Source organism: Ammospiza caudacuta, chromosome 26 (assembly GCF_027887145.1).
Source record: "Ammospiza caudacuta isolate bAmmCau1 chromosome 26, bAmmCau1.pri, whole genome shotgun sequence".
Taxonomy (NCBI): Eukaryota; Metazoa; Chordata; class Aves; order Passeriformes; family Passerellidae; genus Ammospiza; species Ammospiza caudacuta.
Genome location: NC_080618.1, coordinates 4,743,117 through 4,757,754, shown reverse-complemented (window position 1 = coordinate 4,757,754; position 14,638 = coordinate 4,743,117). Strand labels below are relative to the sequence as shown.

The window sequence follows — 14,638 nt, the reverse complement described above, 5'->3', positions numbered from 1 at the left end:
CGGGAGCTTTGGTGGTGAAAATTCACTTGGGGTGTTCCTGTCCCTGGGAATGGGAATGGAGCAGCTCCAGTGTGGATTCAGGGTCACTGGAGCCACCCCCACATTGTCCCTGAGGAGGAGGAGGAGGGTTTGACCTTCAGCCGAAGTCACGGGGAAAGGCTTTGCAGGAATGCACAGGGAATGTGATCCCTCTGTGCTCACCTCCCTCCCTCCCTCTGCTGGGGGAGCCTTGGGAACCTCAAACTCCTGGAAAATCAGCTCAGGCCCCTCTTGGGCTGGGGGTTTGGGTGTGATCAGCCCTGGGGTGGGGGGGTCAGTGAGCCCAGAGCCTTCATCACCCTGGACAGGTTACAGGGTTAGGAGAGACCCTGGACCAGGGGGGGACAGACTGAGCCTGCACAGGGCCCTGGAAACCCAGGGATGGGCAAAGCAAACCCAAGAATGGGCAAATCAAACCCTGGAATGGGCAAACCCAGGAATGGGTAAATCAAACCCAGGAATGAGCAAATTAAACCCAGGAATGGGCAAACCTGGAATGGGCAAATCAAACCCAGGAATGAGCAAATTAAACCCAGGAATGGGCAAATCAAACCCAGGAATGAGCAAATTAAACCCAGGAATGGGCAAATCAAACCCAGGAATGAGCAAATTAAACCCAGGAATGGGCAAACCTGGAATCGGCAAACCAAACCAAACCCAGGAATGAACAAAAGTAGGAATGACCAAACCAGGTCATGGAACTGCGGGAAATGAACAAAACCAGGATTGAGCAAACCAAAGCCAGGAATGACCAAAGTAAACCCAAAAATGGCAAACCTGGGAATGGGCAAGCCCAGAAATAACAAAACCAGAAATGCCCAAACCAAACATGGGAATGAACAGACCTAGGAATGGGCAAAACCAGGAATGACCAAACCAAACCCGGGAATGGCAAAGGCAGGAGTGGCAAACACAGGAATGGCCAAACCAAACCCAGGAATGAACAAATCAAACCCAGGAATAGAAAACCCAGGAATGGGCAAACCCAGCAATGACCAAACCAAAGCTGGCAATGGCAAACCCAGGAATCGACAACCCAAACCCAGGAATTGCAAACCCAGCAATGACCCAACCAAAGCTGGCAATGGCAAACCCAGGAATCGACAACCCAAACCCAGGAATTGCAAACCCAGCAATGACCAAACCAAAGCTGGCAATGGCAAACCCAGGAATCGACAACCCAAACCCAGGAATTGCAAACCCCCGCAGGTTTCCTCTCTCCCCAGCCCAGCGTTTCCCCCGAGCTGCTCAGCGCTGTGGGATGAACAAAGGCTTTGGGGTTCTGTCTGTCTGTCCCTGGCAGCGCTGTGACAGCTCTGGCACGGCTCTGTCCCGCCTGGGGACAGCAGGTACCGGCTCAAAGGGCCGTGCTGCTCTCCCAGCTGCCGCTGCCGGGCGTTTCCAACCCCGGTCGCTTTTTGAATTCAGATTTTTGATCCCATAATGAGTAACGAGCAGCGCCCGGGGGATGGCAGCCGGTCCGTGCGCGGGCACACGCCAGCTGTCCGTGCCTGGCCCGGGAGGGGAGGGGACAGCCCGGGCGGTCCCCCTGCCCCGGGGGCTCGGGGCCGGTGGCAGATGCGAGGCAGGGCCGGCACCGGGCGGGTGCGCAGGGCGGCCGGGGCTCATTTGCACATCAAAAGCGGCGTTTGCTCCCCAAAGCGGGCCCTGCGAGAGCGGGGGGCTCCGGCCGGTGCCCCGTGCCGGGCAGCGCCGCGGAGGGGCTGCGGTGGGGTTGGTTTGGGTTTAGGTTCGGGTTTGAGTTTGGGTTTGAGTTTAGGTTTAGGTTTGGGTTCGGGTTTGCGGTTGGATTCGTGTTTAGGTTTGGGGTTGAGGTGGGTTCAGGTTTGGGGTTGGGTTCAGGTTCGGGTTTGGGGTTAAGTTTGGGGTTGGGTTTGGGTTTGGCTTTAGGTTTGGGTTTGAGTTCGCATTCAGGTTTGGGTTCGGCTTTAGGTTTGGGGCTGGGTTCAGGTTTAGGTTTGGACTCAAGTTTAGTTTTGGGTTTAGGTTTGGGTTCGGGTTTGGGGCTGGATGCGGGTTTGGGTTTACATTTGGGTTTAGGTTCAAGTTTAGGTTTGGGGCTGGGTTTGGGCTTGGGGTTGGGTTTGAGTTTAGGTTTGGATTTGAGTTCAGGTTTAGGTTTGGGTTCGAGTTCGGGCTTGGGTTTAAGTTTGAGTTCGGAGTTGGGTTTGGGTTCGGGCTTGGGGTTGGGATTGGGTTTGGAGTTGGGTTCGAGTTTAGGTTCGGGTTTGGGTTTGGGTTCGGGTTTGAGGTTGGGTTTGGGTTCGGGTTTAGGTTTGGCTTCGGGTTCGGGTTCAGGTTCGCGTTTGGTTTAGGTTTGGGTTTGGGTTTGGGGCTGTCTCTGCCCCACACGCAGCCAGACACGCGTGCGGTGTCACCGGCGCGTTTTAAGCAGATGCAAATCGGCTTTGCTCCGTGCCGGCGCTCATTTGCATACCCTCATTTGCATACCCTCATTTGCATACGCTCATTAGCCCAACGACCGCGCTGCTCCCGCGGCAGCTGCAGCGGGGCTGGAGCAGAGCAGGGACCCCCGAGAAGGGCTCGTTCTCCCTTTTGCCCCCCAAAATCCAGCCTGGCTGCCCTCAGGCCCTGCTCATGCTGAACCTGACCCTGAGAGTGCTCAGAATGATTTCCCCGGGGATTATCCGGCCTTGCTGCTCCTTCCTGCTCTGTGTCCTGCAGGAGCAGGGTCCCAGCTGTCCTGGGGCTCTCCCGGGAGAAATTCACATCCTGGGGCTCTCCCAGGACAGGAGGAGCTCACATCCTGAGGCTCTCCTAGGAGAAGTTCACATCCTGAGGTTCTCCCAGGAGCATTTCACATCCTGAGGCTCTCCCAGACCAGGAGCAAGGTCCCAGCTGTCCTGGGACTCTCCCAGGACCAGTTCACATCCTGGAGCTCTCCCAGGACCAGCTCACATCCTGAGGTTCTCCCAGGAGCATTTCACATCCTGAGGCTCTCCCAGGACAGGAGGAGCTCACATCCTGGTGCTCTCCCCTGCCAGGTTTGTGCCAAGCTCAGCCCCAGCTCCAGGAGGGGTTTGCTGGAAAAGGGGCAGGATCATCACCTGCCTTTCAGGAGAAGCAGCCCAAGGCCCTCAGGGCTGGGATTTTGAATCTCCAGGGATGAGGTTTTGGCTTCCCTGGGGGCTGTTTGTGCCCTCAGGGATGCTGCTGTCCCTCCTGGCCCTGCCCTCGCTCCTCCTGGCGCTGCTGAGCTGGGCTGTGACCTCCGAGGGACAGCGACATCCCCATGAGGCTCAGGGCTCTCCTTGCTGCTCTCCTTTGGCTGCATTCCTGGCAAAAAAGGGCTGGGAAGGGCTGGGCTGCACCCCCAGCCAGGTTGGGGTGGCTGTGACAGGAGGGACCCTCAGGGCACAGAGCCCTCATGGGGAATTCGCGTCCTTTACCTCCCAAGAAGTTCCAAAATAAACTAAAAATAAATAAACTCTGGAAATCTATTTCCCTCACCTCTGGGGCAGCGGGAGCACAGCCAAATTTGCTTGGAAATTTTGCTTGGAAAGCAGCAGCAGGTGCCTTTTTGGGATGCCCAGATCCACCCCCTGCCCCATGGGTGCAGCCAGAATTTCCTGAAATTGGAAACTGGAAATTGGAAATTCCTGAAATTGGAGACTTTTCCCCATTTTCTGCTCTCCAACCTCCCGCTTGGCCCTCCCCCCCGTGCTGTTTTGATTTGGTTTGGAGCAAAACAGCTGAAACAGTCAAAATCCGACCTCGGGTTTGTTCCAGCAGCCACGCTCCACCTTCCCTCGAGAATTGTTTTCCCTGGATCTCCTCAGGGTCGGGACCTGCCTGCTCAGGGATGGGCTGGGGGTGAAATCCAGGCCCCCCTGCAGGGGCTGGGGGCTCAGACTGGGAGGATTATCCCGAGCCCAATCCCTGCTTTTCTCCATGCTCGGGTTATCTCAGCTGCAGAGCAGAGATAACTCCAGGGCCAGGTGCAGGGATGTCCCCAGAGGGGCTCTGGTGGGCTGTGATAAATTCACAGAATCCCAGAATCCCAGAATGATGAGGTTGGAAGAGACCTCTGAGATCATCGAGTCCAACCTGTGCCCCGACACCTCACCCAGACCATAGCACCCAGTGCCATGTCCAGGCTTTTTTTAAACACACCTAGAGATGGTGATTCCACCACCTCCCTGGGAAGAGCATTCCAGTACTTTATTATTCTTTTGGTGAAAAATTTCTTCTTAATATCCAACCTATATCTTCCCTGACATAGCTGTGTCCTCTTCTGGTGGTTCAGGCACGGAGAATGCCCAGAACACCAACAAGCACCAGTCACAGACATGTTTTATGAAAAATCCTTTCCTTAGGATTTTTCCTCCTGAGAAGCTGAGAGGCCTCAGGGACAAAATATGAACAATGGTTATCTGCTGCTGTGGAATGCAACAGGTGCATCTGTGATTGGTCTCATGTAGTTGTTTCTAATTAATGGCCAATCACAGCCAGCGGGCTCAGACAGAGAGTCTGAGCCACAAACCTTTGTTATCATCCCTTCCTATTCTATTCTTAGCCAGCCTTCTGATGAAATCCTTTATTCTATTATTTTAGTAGAGTTTTAATGTAATATATATCATAAAATAATAAATCAAGCCTTCTGAAACATGGAGTCCTCGTCTCTTCCCTCATCCTGAGAGCCCTCTAAACACTACCCAAGCACCTGCAGAGAGAGGCTGGGGAAGTTTTAAAAAATTTATTTATAAATAAAAAACATAAAATTAACCAGTAGTTTACATCAGTCACCAGAAAGAACATCCAAAAAAATATCAACAAAACCAACAACAACAAAAAAAAAAAACCTGCAGAAAAATAATTCTCTTGTCCAGGCCGGGGCCTGGAGCGACACACCTGGAATGCGACGGGCACACACAGCGCGGTTGTGCAAAGGCAGCATGGCGAGGCCTCTGGAGATCACATCACAGAGCTGGGGGGCACACGGGGCCGGGGACACGCCTGGGGACAGGGACGGGGACGGGGACAGGGACGGGGACGGGAATTGCCAGGACGGGCTCTGCTCCCTCCCGGCGGGGCTGTGCCGGTTCTGGGGAGGCACAAAATCCCTGCCGGCCTCGCTGCGCCCCCGATCCTTCAGCTTTGCGAACATCCTTCGGCTGGGCAAGGCTGGGCATGGGCAGGGGATGTGGGCAGGGGCTGGGCATGGGCAGGGAATGGGACAGGGCAAGGGATGGGCAGGGGATGGGCAGGGATGGGCAGGGACAGGGCAGGGCAGGGAATGGGCAGGGCTGGCCCCGAGGGGCACCCGCAGGAGCCTGAGGTTGGCTTTTCCATCGGGCCGGGGTGAGCATCGCTTGTGACGGTGCCAGGGTGGGCTGGGCAGTGCCAGACCCGGCTGGGCAGTGCCAGGACCAGCTGGTCAGTGCTAGGAGTGGCTGGGCAGTACCAGGAGTGGATGGGCAGTGCCAGGACTGGCTGGGCAGTGCCAGGTATGGCTGAAAAGTACTAGGCTCAGCTGGACAATTCCAGACCCAGCTGGACAGTGCCAGGACTGGCTGGGCAGTGCCAGGTATGGCTGAGCAGTGCCAAGAAAGGCTGGGCAGTACCAGGCTCAGCTGCACACTGCCAGAACTATCTGGTCAGTGCCAGGACTGGCGGGGCAGTAGTAGGCTCAGCTGGACAGTGCCAGGAGTGGCTGGGCAGTGCCAGCTATGGCTGGGTAGTACTAGGCTCAGCTGGGCAGTGCCAGGCCCAACTAGGCAATGCCAGGAGTGGCTGGGCAGTGCCAGGCCCAACTGGACAGTGCCAGGCCCAACTAGGCAATGCCAGGACTGGCTGGGCAGTGCCAGAACTGGCTGGGCAGTGCCAGGACCGGCTGGGCAGTGCCGGGTATGGCTGGGCAGTACTAGGCTCAGCTGGAAAATGCCAGGCCCAACTAGGCAATGCCAGGACTGGCCAAGCAATGCCAGGACTGGCTGGGCAGTGCCAGACTGAGCTGGACAGTGCCAGGAGTGGCTGGGCAATGCTGGGCATGGCTGGGTAGTACTAGGCTCAGCTGGACAGTGCCAGGACCAGCTGGTCAGTGCCAGGCCCAACTAGGCAATGCCAGACCTAGCTGGTCAGTACCAGATGCAGCTGGGCAGTGCCAGGACCAGCTGGTCAGTGCTAGGAGTGGCAGGGCAGTGCCAGGACTGGCTGGGCAGTGCTAGGCTCAACTGGGCAGTGCCAGGAGTGGCTGGGCGGTGTCAGGACTGGGTGGGCACTACCAGACCTGGCTGGGCAGAGCTAGGACTGGCCAGGCAGTGCCAGAGCCAGCTGGGCAGTGCCAGGCCCAGCTGGGTAGCACTAGGCTCAGCTGGACAGTGCCAGGAGCAACTAGGCAGTGCCAGGACTGGCTGGGCAGTGCCATACCTGGCTGGGCAGTGCCAGGACCATCTGGGCAGTGCCAGGCCCAGCCAGGAGAGCTGGGGCAGTGGTTTGGGGTGCTCAGGTGCAGAAGGCACAGACTGGTTCCTGTGTGTCACCTTTCCAGGCTGCAGTGGCGCGAGGGGCGCGGAATTTCGCACAGCTCGGAGCCCGTGGCCGAATTGGCGGCGTTGGGATCGTGCAAGAACCTCCCCCAAGAGCCCTGGAATGGGGCAGTGGGTAAATAATTGCAGCAAAAAAATCATTGCACTGGCACAGAGGGGTCCCCTAGGGGAGGGTCCTGCTGGTTCCCTCCCCAGCCAGGGGGACACCATGGTCACCAGCGGGGCCACCTCGGTGTCTGTGGAGCCACTCGCTGGCGGCAGGAGGAGCTTTTAAGAGCTGGGGTAGAAATTAAGGTGGCAGTGGTTGGTTTGGGGTGTTTAACCAGCTCCCCTGGGCCGGATCCTGCGGGATCAGGGCACGGGAGGAGGTAAGGCAGCCGGGAGGGACAGCCCCAGTGAGGGCAGGGGGCTGTGGGGTGAACACAAACCCCAATCCCTGCTCAGAATGTGGCTGGGACATTCCTGTGAATCCTCAGATCCAGCTGCTGCCTGGCAGCCGGGAGAAGGGATGGGGTCCTTGTCTGTGGGAGCTGGGAATGCCAGAGCGAGGGCTGTGGGGGCTGTGGGTGCAGTGAAGGGGGCTGTGCTTGGACTGAATGGGGAGTTCAGGGTGATCTCAAGGTGATTTCAGGGTGATTTTGGGATGATTTTGGGGTGATTTCAGTGAGTTGGGCCGTACTGGGGGGTGTGAGCAGCTGGGGACCTTCCTGAGGCCCTCATGGGCTGGCACGGGTGGATGTGGCAGTGGCAGGAGGTGGCTCTGTGCTCCCACGGTGCCAAAGGAGGGTGAGGAGGAGTGGGAGCTTCCTCCAGGGATCTGGGGCTGATTCCTGCCACCATCAGTGGGCAGGACTGTGCTGTGCCATCCTTGGAGATGGGCACACACTGGGGCTGATTTCTGGGCACAAATTGGGGCTGGTTCCTGCCCACCATGGGCAGGATGATACTGTGCCGTCCTTGGAGTTGGGCACACGCTGGGGCTGATTCCTGCCACCGTCAGCGGGCAGGATGGTGCTGTGCCATCCCTGGTGCTGTGCCATTCCCAGAGCTGGGCACAAATTTGGGCTGATTTCTGCCACTACCAGTGGGCAGGACTGTGGGAGCTGTGCCACCCCAGAGCTGTGCCATCCCCGGAGCAGGGCCAGGCTGTGTCCCCCCAGCCTGGAGCAGAGCATCCCCTGGGCGCTGGGCACGGATGGCAGAGAATTCCCTGGAGTCCTGATCCCTGCCCGGGGGCAGAGGGGGCAGTGCCAGGCTGGGGGAGCTGCGGGCACGTCACCATTGGCACGGGTGGCTTGGTCACCTCTGGAACACGATGGGCGGCGCAAGGACAGGGGGACACTGCGTGGCGGGGAGGGGACAGCTCCCCCGGCGGCTCAGATCTCGGTGGCGATGATGTCCTCGTAGGGGACGTCGGTGCCACCGGGGATCTCCAGCTCGATGGGCTCCTTGCCATCCTCGCCCGCCGCCAGCTGCTGCAGCATCTTCTCCAGGCTCTGGTTCCTCTTGTACATGTGCAGGTAGCTCTGCTGCAGCTGCTTCTGGTAGTGGATCACCTTCTCCTTCTCCTCCTTCCACGTCTGCCGCTCGTGCTGGAAGCTGCAGCTCATCTGCTCATTGCTGTCGCGTTCCGCCTTCAGCTCGGCCCGCAGCCGCTCCAGCTGCCCCTGCAGGGCCTGGGCATCGTCCCCGCCCGGCCTGGGGAGCCCCTGGAGCTGCTCCCGCAGCGCGGCCAGCTCAGAGCGCAGCTCCAGGATCTCCTGCTCCAGCAGGTTCACCTTCTCGCGCAGCAGCTCCGACTCGTTCTTCTTGCGCTGCAGCTCGTTCTCACACACCTCCAGCTCCATGGCCTTGGTGCGCAGCGACACCTCCAGCTCCTGGCTCTTCATCTCCAGCCCCTCCATCTTCAGCCTCACCTCCTTCAGCTGCGCCTTCAGGCTCAGGATCTCCGTAGTCTTGGTGGTGAGCTCGGTCTGAGACTCCTTCAGCTGCTGCTTCAGCAGCGAGATCTCACCGGATTTCTGGCACACCTGGAGGGGGCGAACATCTGAGTTAGGGCTGGAGCAGGGTCAGGGGGAAGCTGCTGGGTTTGGAAATTAAAGAATCCAAATCCTTCGGTGAACACCTGAGTTAGGACTGGACCATGAGTTAGGGCTGGACCAGGGCTCGGGAGCATGCTCAGGGGGAAGCTGCTGGCTAAAACTTCTAGGTTTGAAAATTAAAGGATCCAAATCCTTCAGTGAACACCTGAGTTAGGGCTGGACCATGTGTGTCGCTCTAGGACACGAAATAAAACCACACTCATGCTGGAACCTCCAAGGTAAAAAAAAGGGCAGTTTAATTTCTGACTCTAACATTTATAGACTTTCAAAAGTGACAGTGGATTGGAGGATGACAGTGCCACCTCTCCAATGACACTGGACAAACCAACAGTCTATTAAATTTATCTTCTTCTAGAAAAGAATGTGAAACTATAATTATTTACAGAAAAGTGCATGAGAAGGTTTGTTACAAGAATGTAAACATCAGAAGAACTTAGAAGAAGAGGGTGACACGTGTGACCCAGGCACAGCTGGGGTGCAGCACGTGGAGACCCCGAATTTAACTTTTTTACCATTATTTTTAGAATTCTAATTTAATTACAATTATTATTTATAATCAATACTACATTAAATAATATTGTATATTATTTAATGTGGTACTAATTGTAAATATTAATATTATATATTAAATAATATAATATATTGTATATTAAATATTGATATTATGTATTGTATATATTAAATATTAATATTGTATGTTAATTTATAATTACCTCTTCCTAAACATTGGAATTTCCAGCAGATTCACAGTGTTTGCTCAGCAATACCAAGGAGTGAGTAAATTAAGCTTAAGCAGAGAGTGGAAGGTTTTACTGCTCCCTAACAAACTTCCATGTCAAGCCCAAGGAGTTCCTATTTCCTTGTGGCAAGGCAGTTTTACAGCTCCTGTGGGGCAGGAAAACCTGAGCTGGAGGCCGGGAATGCTGAGTTAATTCAATGCCTGAGGGGATTTGTGCTGTGCTTGTTCCCTTGGGTGAGGAGGGGAAGGGTCCAGGGGGGCAGTGAGAGCCTCAACCCCACTGCCAGGGGGTTCTGCTGGGATTCACATCCATTTCCTACAGCCTGGGACGGGATGGGATGGGATGGGATGGGATGGGATGGGATGGGATGGGATGGGATGGGATGGGATGGGGGGTTTGGAGCTCTCCCTGATCCCCCCTTTGCCTCTCACCTCCCACTGCGTCTCCTCCAGCGCTGGGGCAAAGCTGGTCTTCTCCTTCTCGTAGGACCTCAGCTTGGTCTCCAGCAGGTTCTGCTCCTTCATGAGTTTCTCCAGCTCCTCCCTCAGCTGCTGCTTCTCCTGCTGCAGCTGGAACACCTGCAGGTGCAGCACCTGCTGCGTCCGCTGTGTTTTCTGCGAGGTTTGCTTGAGTTTGCTGTTGCATTTCTGCTTCAGCCCCTCCAGCTCCTCCTTGCAGCGCCGCTGCTTCTCCTCGTAGGCCTGGCAGGAGCTGATTTCCTTCTCCTCGAAGCTCGACTGCAGCTCCTGCAGCTCGCCCTCCCTCTCCAGCAGCTTCTGCTCCAGCTCCTGGATGGTGGATTCATCCGTGGCAATGGGCGAGCGCACGCAGGCGCTCTTCTCGGCGGCGGCGCGGTGCTGGGGCGCCTTGCCGGGGTTCAGGATCTTGTTGCCGCCGTCAGAAAAGGACATGGCCTTGAGGCTCATCATGTTGCTGTCCTGGATGATGGCACACTGCAGGATGTTGTGGGCAGAGCCCCCGAAGCGGCTGATGGGGCCCATGGGGGTGACCAGGGGCTCCAGCTGGTAGCTGCTGCTGGTGCTGTGCGTGGGCAGGCTGGACATGGAGTTGCGGCCGGAGTCGGACAGGCCCCCCGAGCAGGGCAGCGGCCGCAGCTCCTGCTCCTTGGCCTTCTCCGGGGGGTGCAGCTGCTGGGCCAGGGGACCCCCGCTCTCGGGGGACGAGTGCAGGATGGCCCCGGAACGCGGCAGCACCGGCTTGAAGGCCGTGGGACGAGGCAGCGGCTTCTCCCCACCCTGCAGGGAGAGCAGAGCCCGTCAGCACCAAGGGAGCCCCGTGTGTGTCCTCCTACCCCACAGTCCCCCCAAGGCTCAAAGAGACTCAGGGGATGCTGCTGGCTGCAACTGCAGGGTTTGGAAATTAAAGGATCCAAATCCTTCAGGCTGCGTTGCTGATGCAAACTCCCAAAAGGTGAGGTGGCAGAGCTGCCCCTGCTCTCCCTGAGCTTCCTCAGCAACCACAACGAACACAACCCCGTGGTGGCACCTGACAGTGTGTAGGGGGATACACTATAAGTAAATAAGGTGGTATAGAATGTAATCTTACCCCCTAAAGAGTTGCAGATGAACCAATTATTAAGGATTAGGAGCAGGCCTGATGTTACAGGCCGCAGCTGCAGCTGATAAGAAGAGTGTTATAAAAGAGTGGATTGCTTGGTTGAGGGGAACTGGAGTCAGTTGGCTGCTGTGAGGACAAGGAAGAGTCAGTGCCTAGAGGAGCTGCCTATGAGAAACATCAAGGAGGTGCGAAACTCTAGCGATATGGAACCCTTGCAATGTACTGACAATAGAACTCTTGTAATAGAGTGATAAAAAAATGGTGACCCCGATGTGATTCGGGAAAAAGGACTTGACTATATGATCCCATGGATTCAGGAACCCTGTGGATTCGGGACTAAACTATACAATCCCGTGGATTTGGGGAAAAGGACTCGACTATATGACCCTGTGGATTTGGGGAAAGAGGATTCGACTATATAACCCTGTGGATTTGGGGAAAAGGACTTGAATCCTAAACTATTGGTAAAATATATCAATTGCAGCTATTAATGCTTGTTAAATATGAGCATAAAAGATTTAGAAGATAATTATGCGATATGGAGCCCTTGCAATGTAATGACAATAGAACTCTTGCACTATAACGACAACAACAGTGGGACATCCCCCTGCTCCCAGGGCTGCTTTTCCCCACTCACCACTTCCAGCTGGCTGGGGAAGGGCATCAGCTTCTGCGGCGTGGGCGTCCCGAAGTCCAGCGAGCCGCTCCCGGCGGGCACGGCCAGCTCGCCGCCGCCCAGCGCAGTGTAGTCCGGCCGCTGGGCGCCATGAGCCTTCTGGCTGACCTTGATGTAAAAGAAATCCTCATTCTTGCTGCTCTTGGAGCCGGACTTGTGGCCGGAGTCCTGCGAAAAGCCGAAGCGGAGCAGCCCGTCCGAGTAGCGGTTGAGCTTCTTCAGGTGCGAGGACTTGCGGAGCTTGTACTGGGAGGCGCGGCAGTGCTTGCTGTGGAAGCTGTGGCCGGAGATGAGGCTGCTGACGCTGCCCATGCTGCTCCCAGCACCGCCAGATCATAGCAGAGCCCGCGGTGCGGCCGGGAGCGCCGAGCCTGGGGACACGGGGACACGGTGTGAGCCAGGAGAGGACAGCCAGGGGTGGCAGAGCTCCCCGGTTCAGGGGTTGAGTGTTAAAAATCGGTTAGAAAGTGTAAAATAGTTGATAGATTGTTAAGCATGTGCTGTTAGTTTGGTTACAAGGTGTTGGAACCCAGGACATTGCTCTGGCTGCCCTGGAGGACTCAAGACTCTGGCAGGAGGCTTAGAGACATTGGCACGGAGTCAAAAACACCTGTGCCTTTGATTTTAACCCATTGCCGCAGACATCTTTTATGAAAAAACTTTTCTTTAAGATTTTTCCTCCTGAGAAACTGAGAGGCCTCAAGAACAAAATGTAAACAACAATTATCTGCTATCCCAACAGACTCCCGCATCTCCTGCCCGTTCCTGGCCAGATCCCAGCTCCACAGCCTCTCCCACATCCCTCTCCACTTTCCAGTGCTCCTCTTAACCTGCCTGAAAAGGGGCACCGCGAGCCTTATTAGCATTAGTCTTAATTAGCGTTAATGGCTGTGCGGCACTGAGCGCTGCCATCAGAGGCATGCAGGGCTCCTCCGCTTTGTTGTGAGGGGAAAAATGTAAATAAAATAAAGCCCCAGCTCCTGGTGGCCTCCACGACACTCAGCTCTAATGGGGATGCGGATCCAGCTCGGTAATTAGCGGTGAGAAAGGGGAAAGGCTTGTAAATAAAATTATCAGGGTGCTGTTTGCACTGGAGGAGGAGGGAGAGAAGGTTTCTGCTCCATGCTGTGTTTGAGCAGCTCAGAGCTCCCACTGGGTGCTCTGACCCACTACAGAGCTCCCTAGGCCGAGTTCCAAGTGGGAATCTGGGGGTTAAACCGGAGGTGGGAGAGGCTTGGGTGGTGGAGGGGGTGCAGGAATGCTGTGCCAGGGCCCCCTCACTGCCCTATCCTCAATCCCGGAGTCAGGCCTCTGTTTTCCCATTCCTCTTTCCCTATTCCTCTTTTCCCACTCCTCTCTTTTCACACTCCTCTCTTTTCCTACTTCTCTCTTTTCCCACCCCTCTTTTCCTATTCCTCTTTTCCCACTCCTCCCTTTCCCCTTCCTGTTTTCCCATTTCTCTTTTCCCACTCTTCTTTTTTCCCATTCTTCTTTCCCCTCTCGTCTCTTATCCCACTCCTCTTTTCTCACCTCTCTTTTCCCATTCCTGTTTCCCACCTTCTTTTCCCATTCCTCTTTTCCCACTCCTCTTTCCCCCTCCTCTCCTTTCCCACCCCTCTTTTCCTATTCCTATTTTCCCACTCCTCTCTTTTCCCACTCCCCTCTTTTCCCATTTCTGTTTTCCCCTTCCTCTCTTTCCCCACTCCCCTTTTCCCATTCCTGGCTGCTCCCAGCCCCACCCATTCTCATCCCTCCCTTTATTTCTTTTCCTCTCCCCATGCCCGAGGCCCGGGATGGCTGAAGGGCAGAGGGAGGACAGACAGACTGCCGGCCTAATCCCCAATTCCATTTCTGGGAGATTAAGAGACGCGAGAAAGGCCCGAGCGGCTGCCGGGGCGCTGCTGATACCGGACTAGCAGGGGAGGGATCACTGCGGGGGACGCGACAATTGTCCCCACAGTCGTCCTCACATTTGTCCCCACAATTGTCCCTACAATTCTCCCTATAATTATCGCCACAATTGTCCTCACACAGCCTGCTCTGGTGTCTGCACAGGAAGGCGCTGTGACAATGACACAGGTGCCACCTGCGGCCGCAGCGTCCCGGGCTGTGACATTTCTTTTCCTCCTGGGGAGGTTTACACGCACCCACAGCCCATCCCTGTACATGTATTTCCCCCCCGGGGGGGTTTACACTCACCCACAGCTCATCCCTATACATTTATTTTCCCCCCAGAGTGGTTTACATGCACCTATAGTCGGTTCCTGCACATTTCTTTTCTTCCTGGAAGGGTTTACACACACCCACAGCCCGTTCCTATAGTCCCTATACATTCATTTTCCACCCAGAGATGTTACATGCACCCACAGCCCCTCCTTGTACATTTATTTTTCTCCTGGGAGGGTTTACACTCATCCATAGCCCATCCTATACATTCATTTTCCTCCTGGGGAGGTTTACACGCACGCACAGCCCGTTCCTATACATTCATTTTCCCCCTAGAGGGTTTACACTCACCTACATCCCATCCCTATCTATTTATTTTCCACCTGGGGGAGTTTACTCTCACCTACAGCCCATCCCTATATATTTATTATCCCCCCAGAGGGGTTTACACGCACCCACAGCCTCTCCTTGTACATTTATTTTCCACACAGGGGGGTTCACATGCACCCACAGCCCATCCCTGTACACTGATTTTCCCTCCAGAGGGGTTTTACATGCACCCACAGCCCCTCCCTGTACATTTGAGCCCCCAAAGTCTCAGATTTTCTCGCTGCCCCCCTCGGGCAGGTCCCCTGTGGATTTTTGGGTGTCTGTGGGAGCTGGGAGAAGCGAGGAGGCAGCGCTGGGACTCTCCAGCCTCTTTCCTCCTCTGGCAGGAGGCATTTCACAGAATCACAGAATCACAGAAATTCAAGGCTGGAAGAGACCTATAAGATCATCAAATCCAACCCATGTTCTAACTATTCA

The 14,638-nt window shown here is 55.6% G+C and overlaps 1 protein-coding gene across 1 annotated transcript; it reads right to left on the bottom strand.

Moving 5' to 3' along the window:
* Nucleotides 1-6,283: 6,283 nt before the first annotated feature.
* On the bottom strand, nt 6,284-11,977 carry LZTS1 (leucine zipper tumor suppressor 1). The gene is made up of 3 exons (XM_058820290.1): nt 11,627-11,977; nt 9,843-10,667; nt 6,284-8,599 (listed from the first exon to the last, which is right to left on the bottom strand). Exons 1-3 carry the CDS (start codon nt 11,975-11,977, stop codon nt 7,946-7,948), a joined length of 1,830 nt encoding a protein of 609 aa, XP_058676273.1. The 3' UTR covers nt 6,284-7,945.
* Between the last annotated feature and the right edge of the window lie 2,661 nt (nt 11,978-14,638).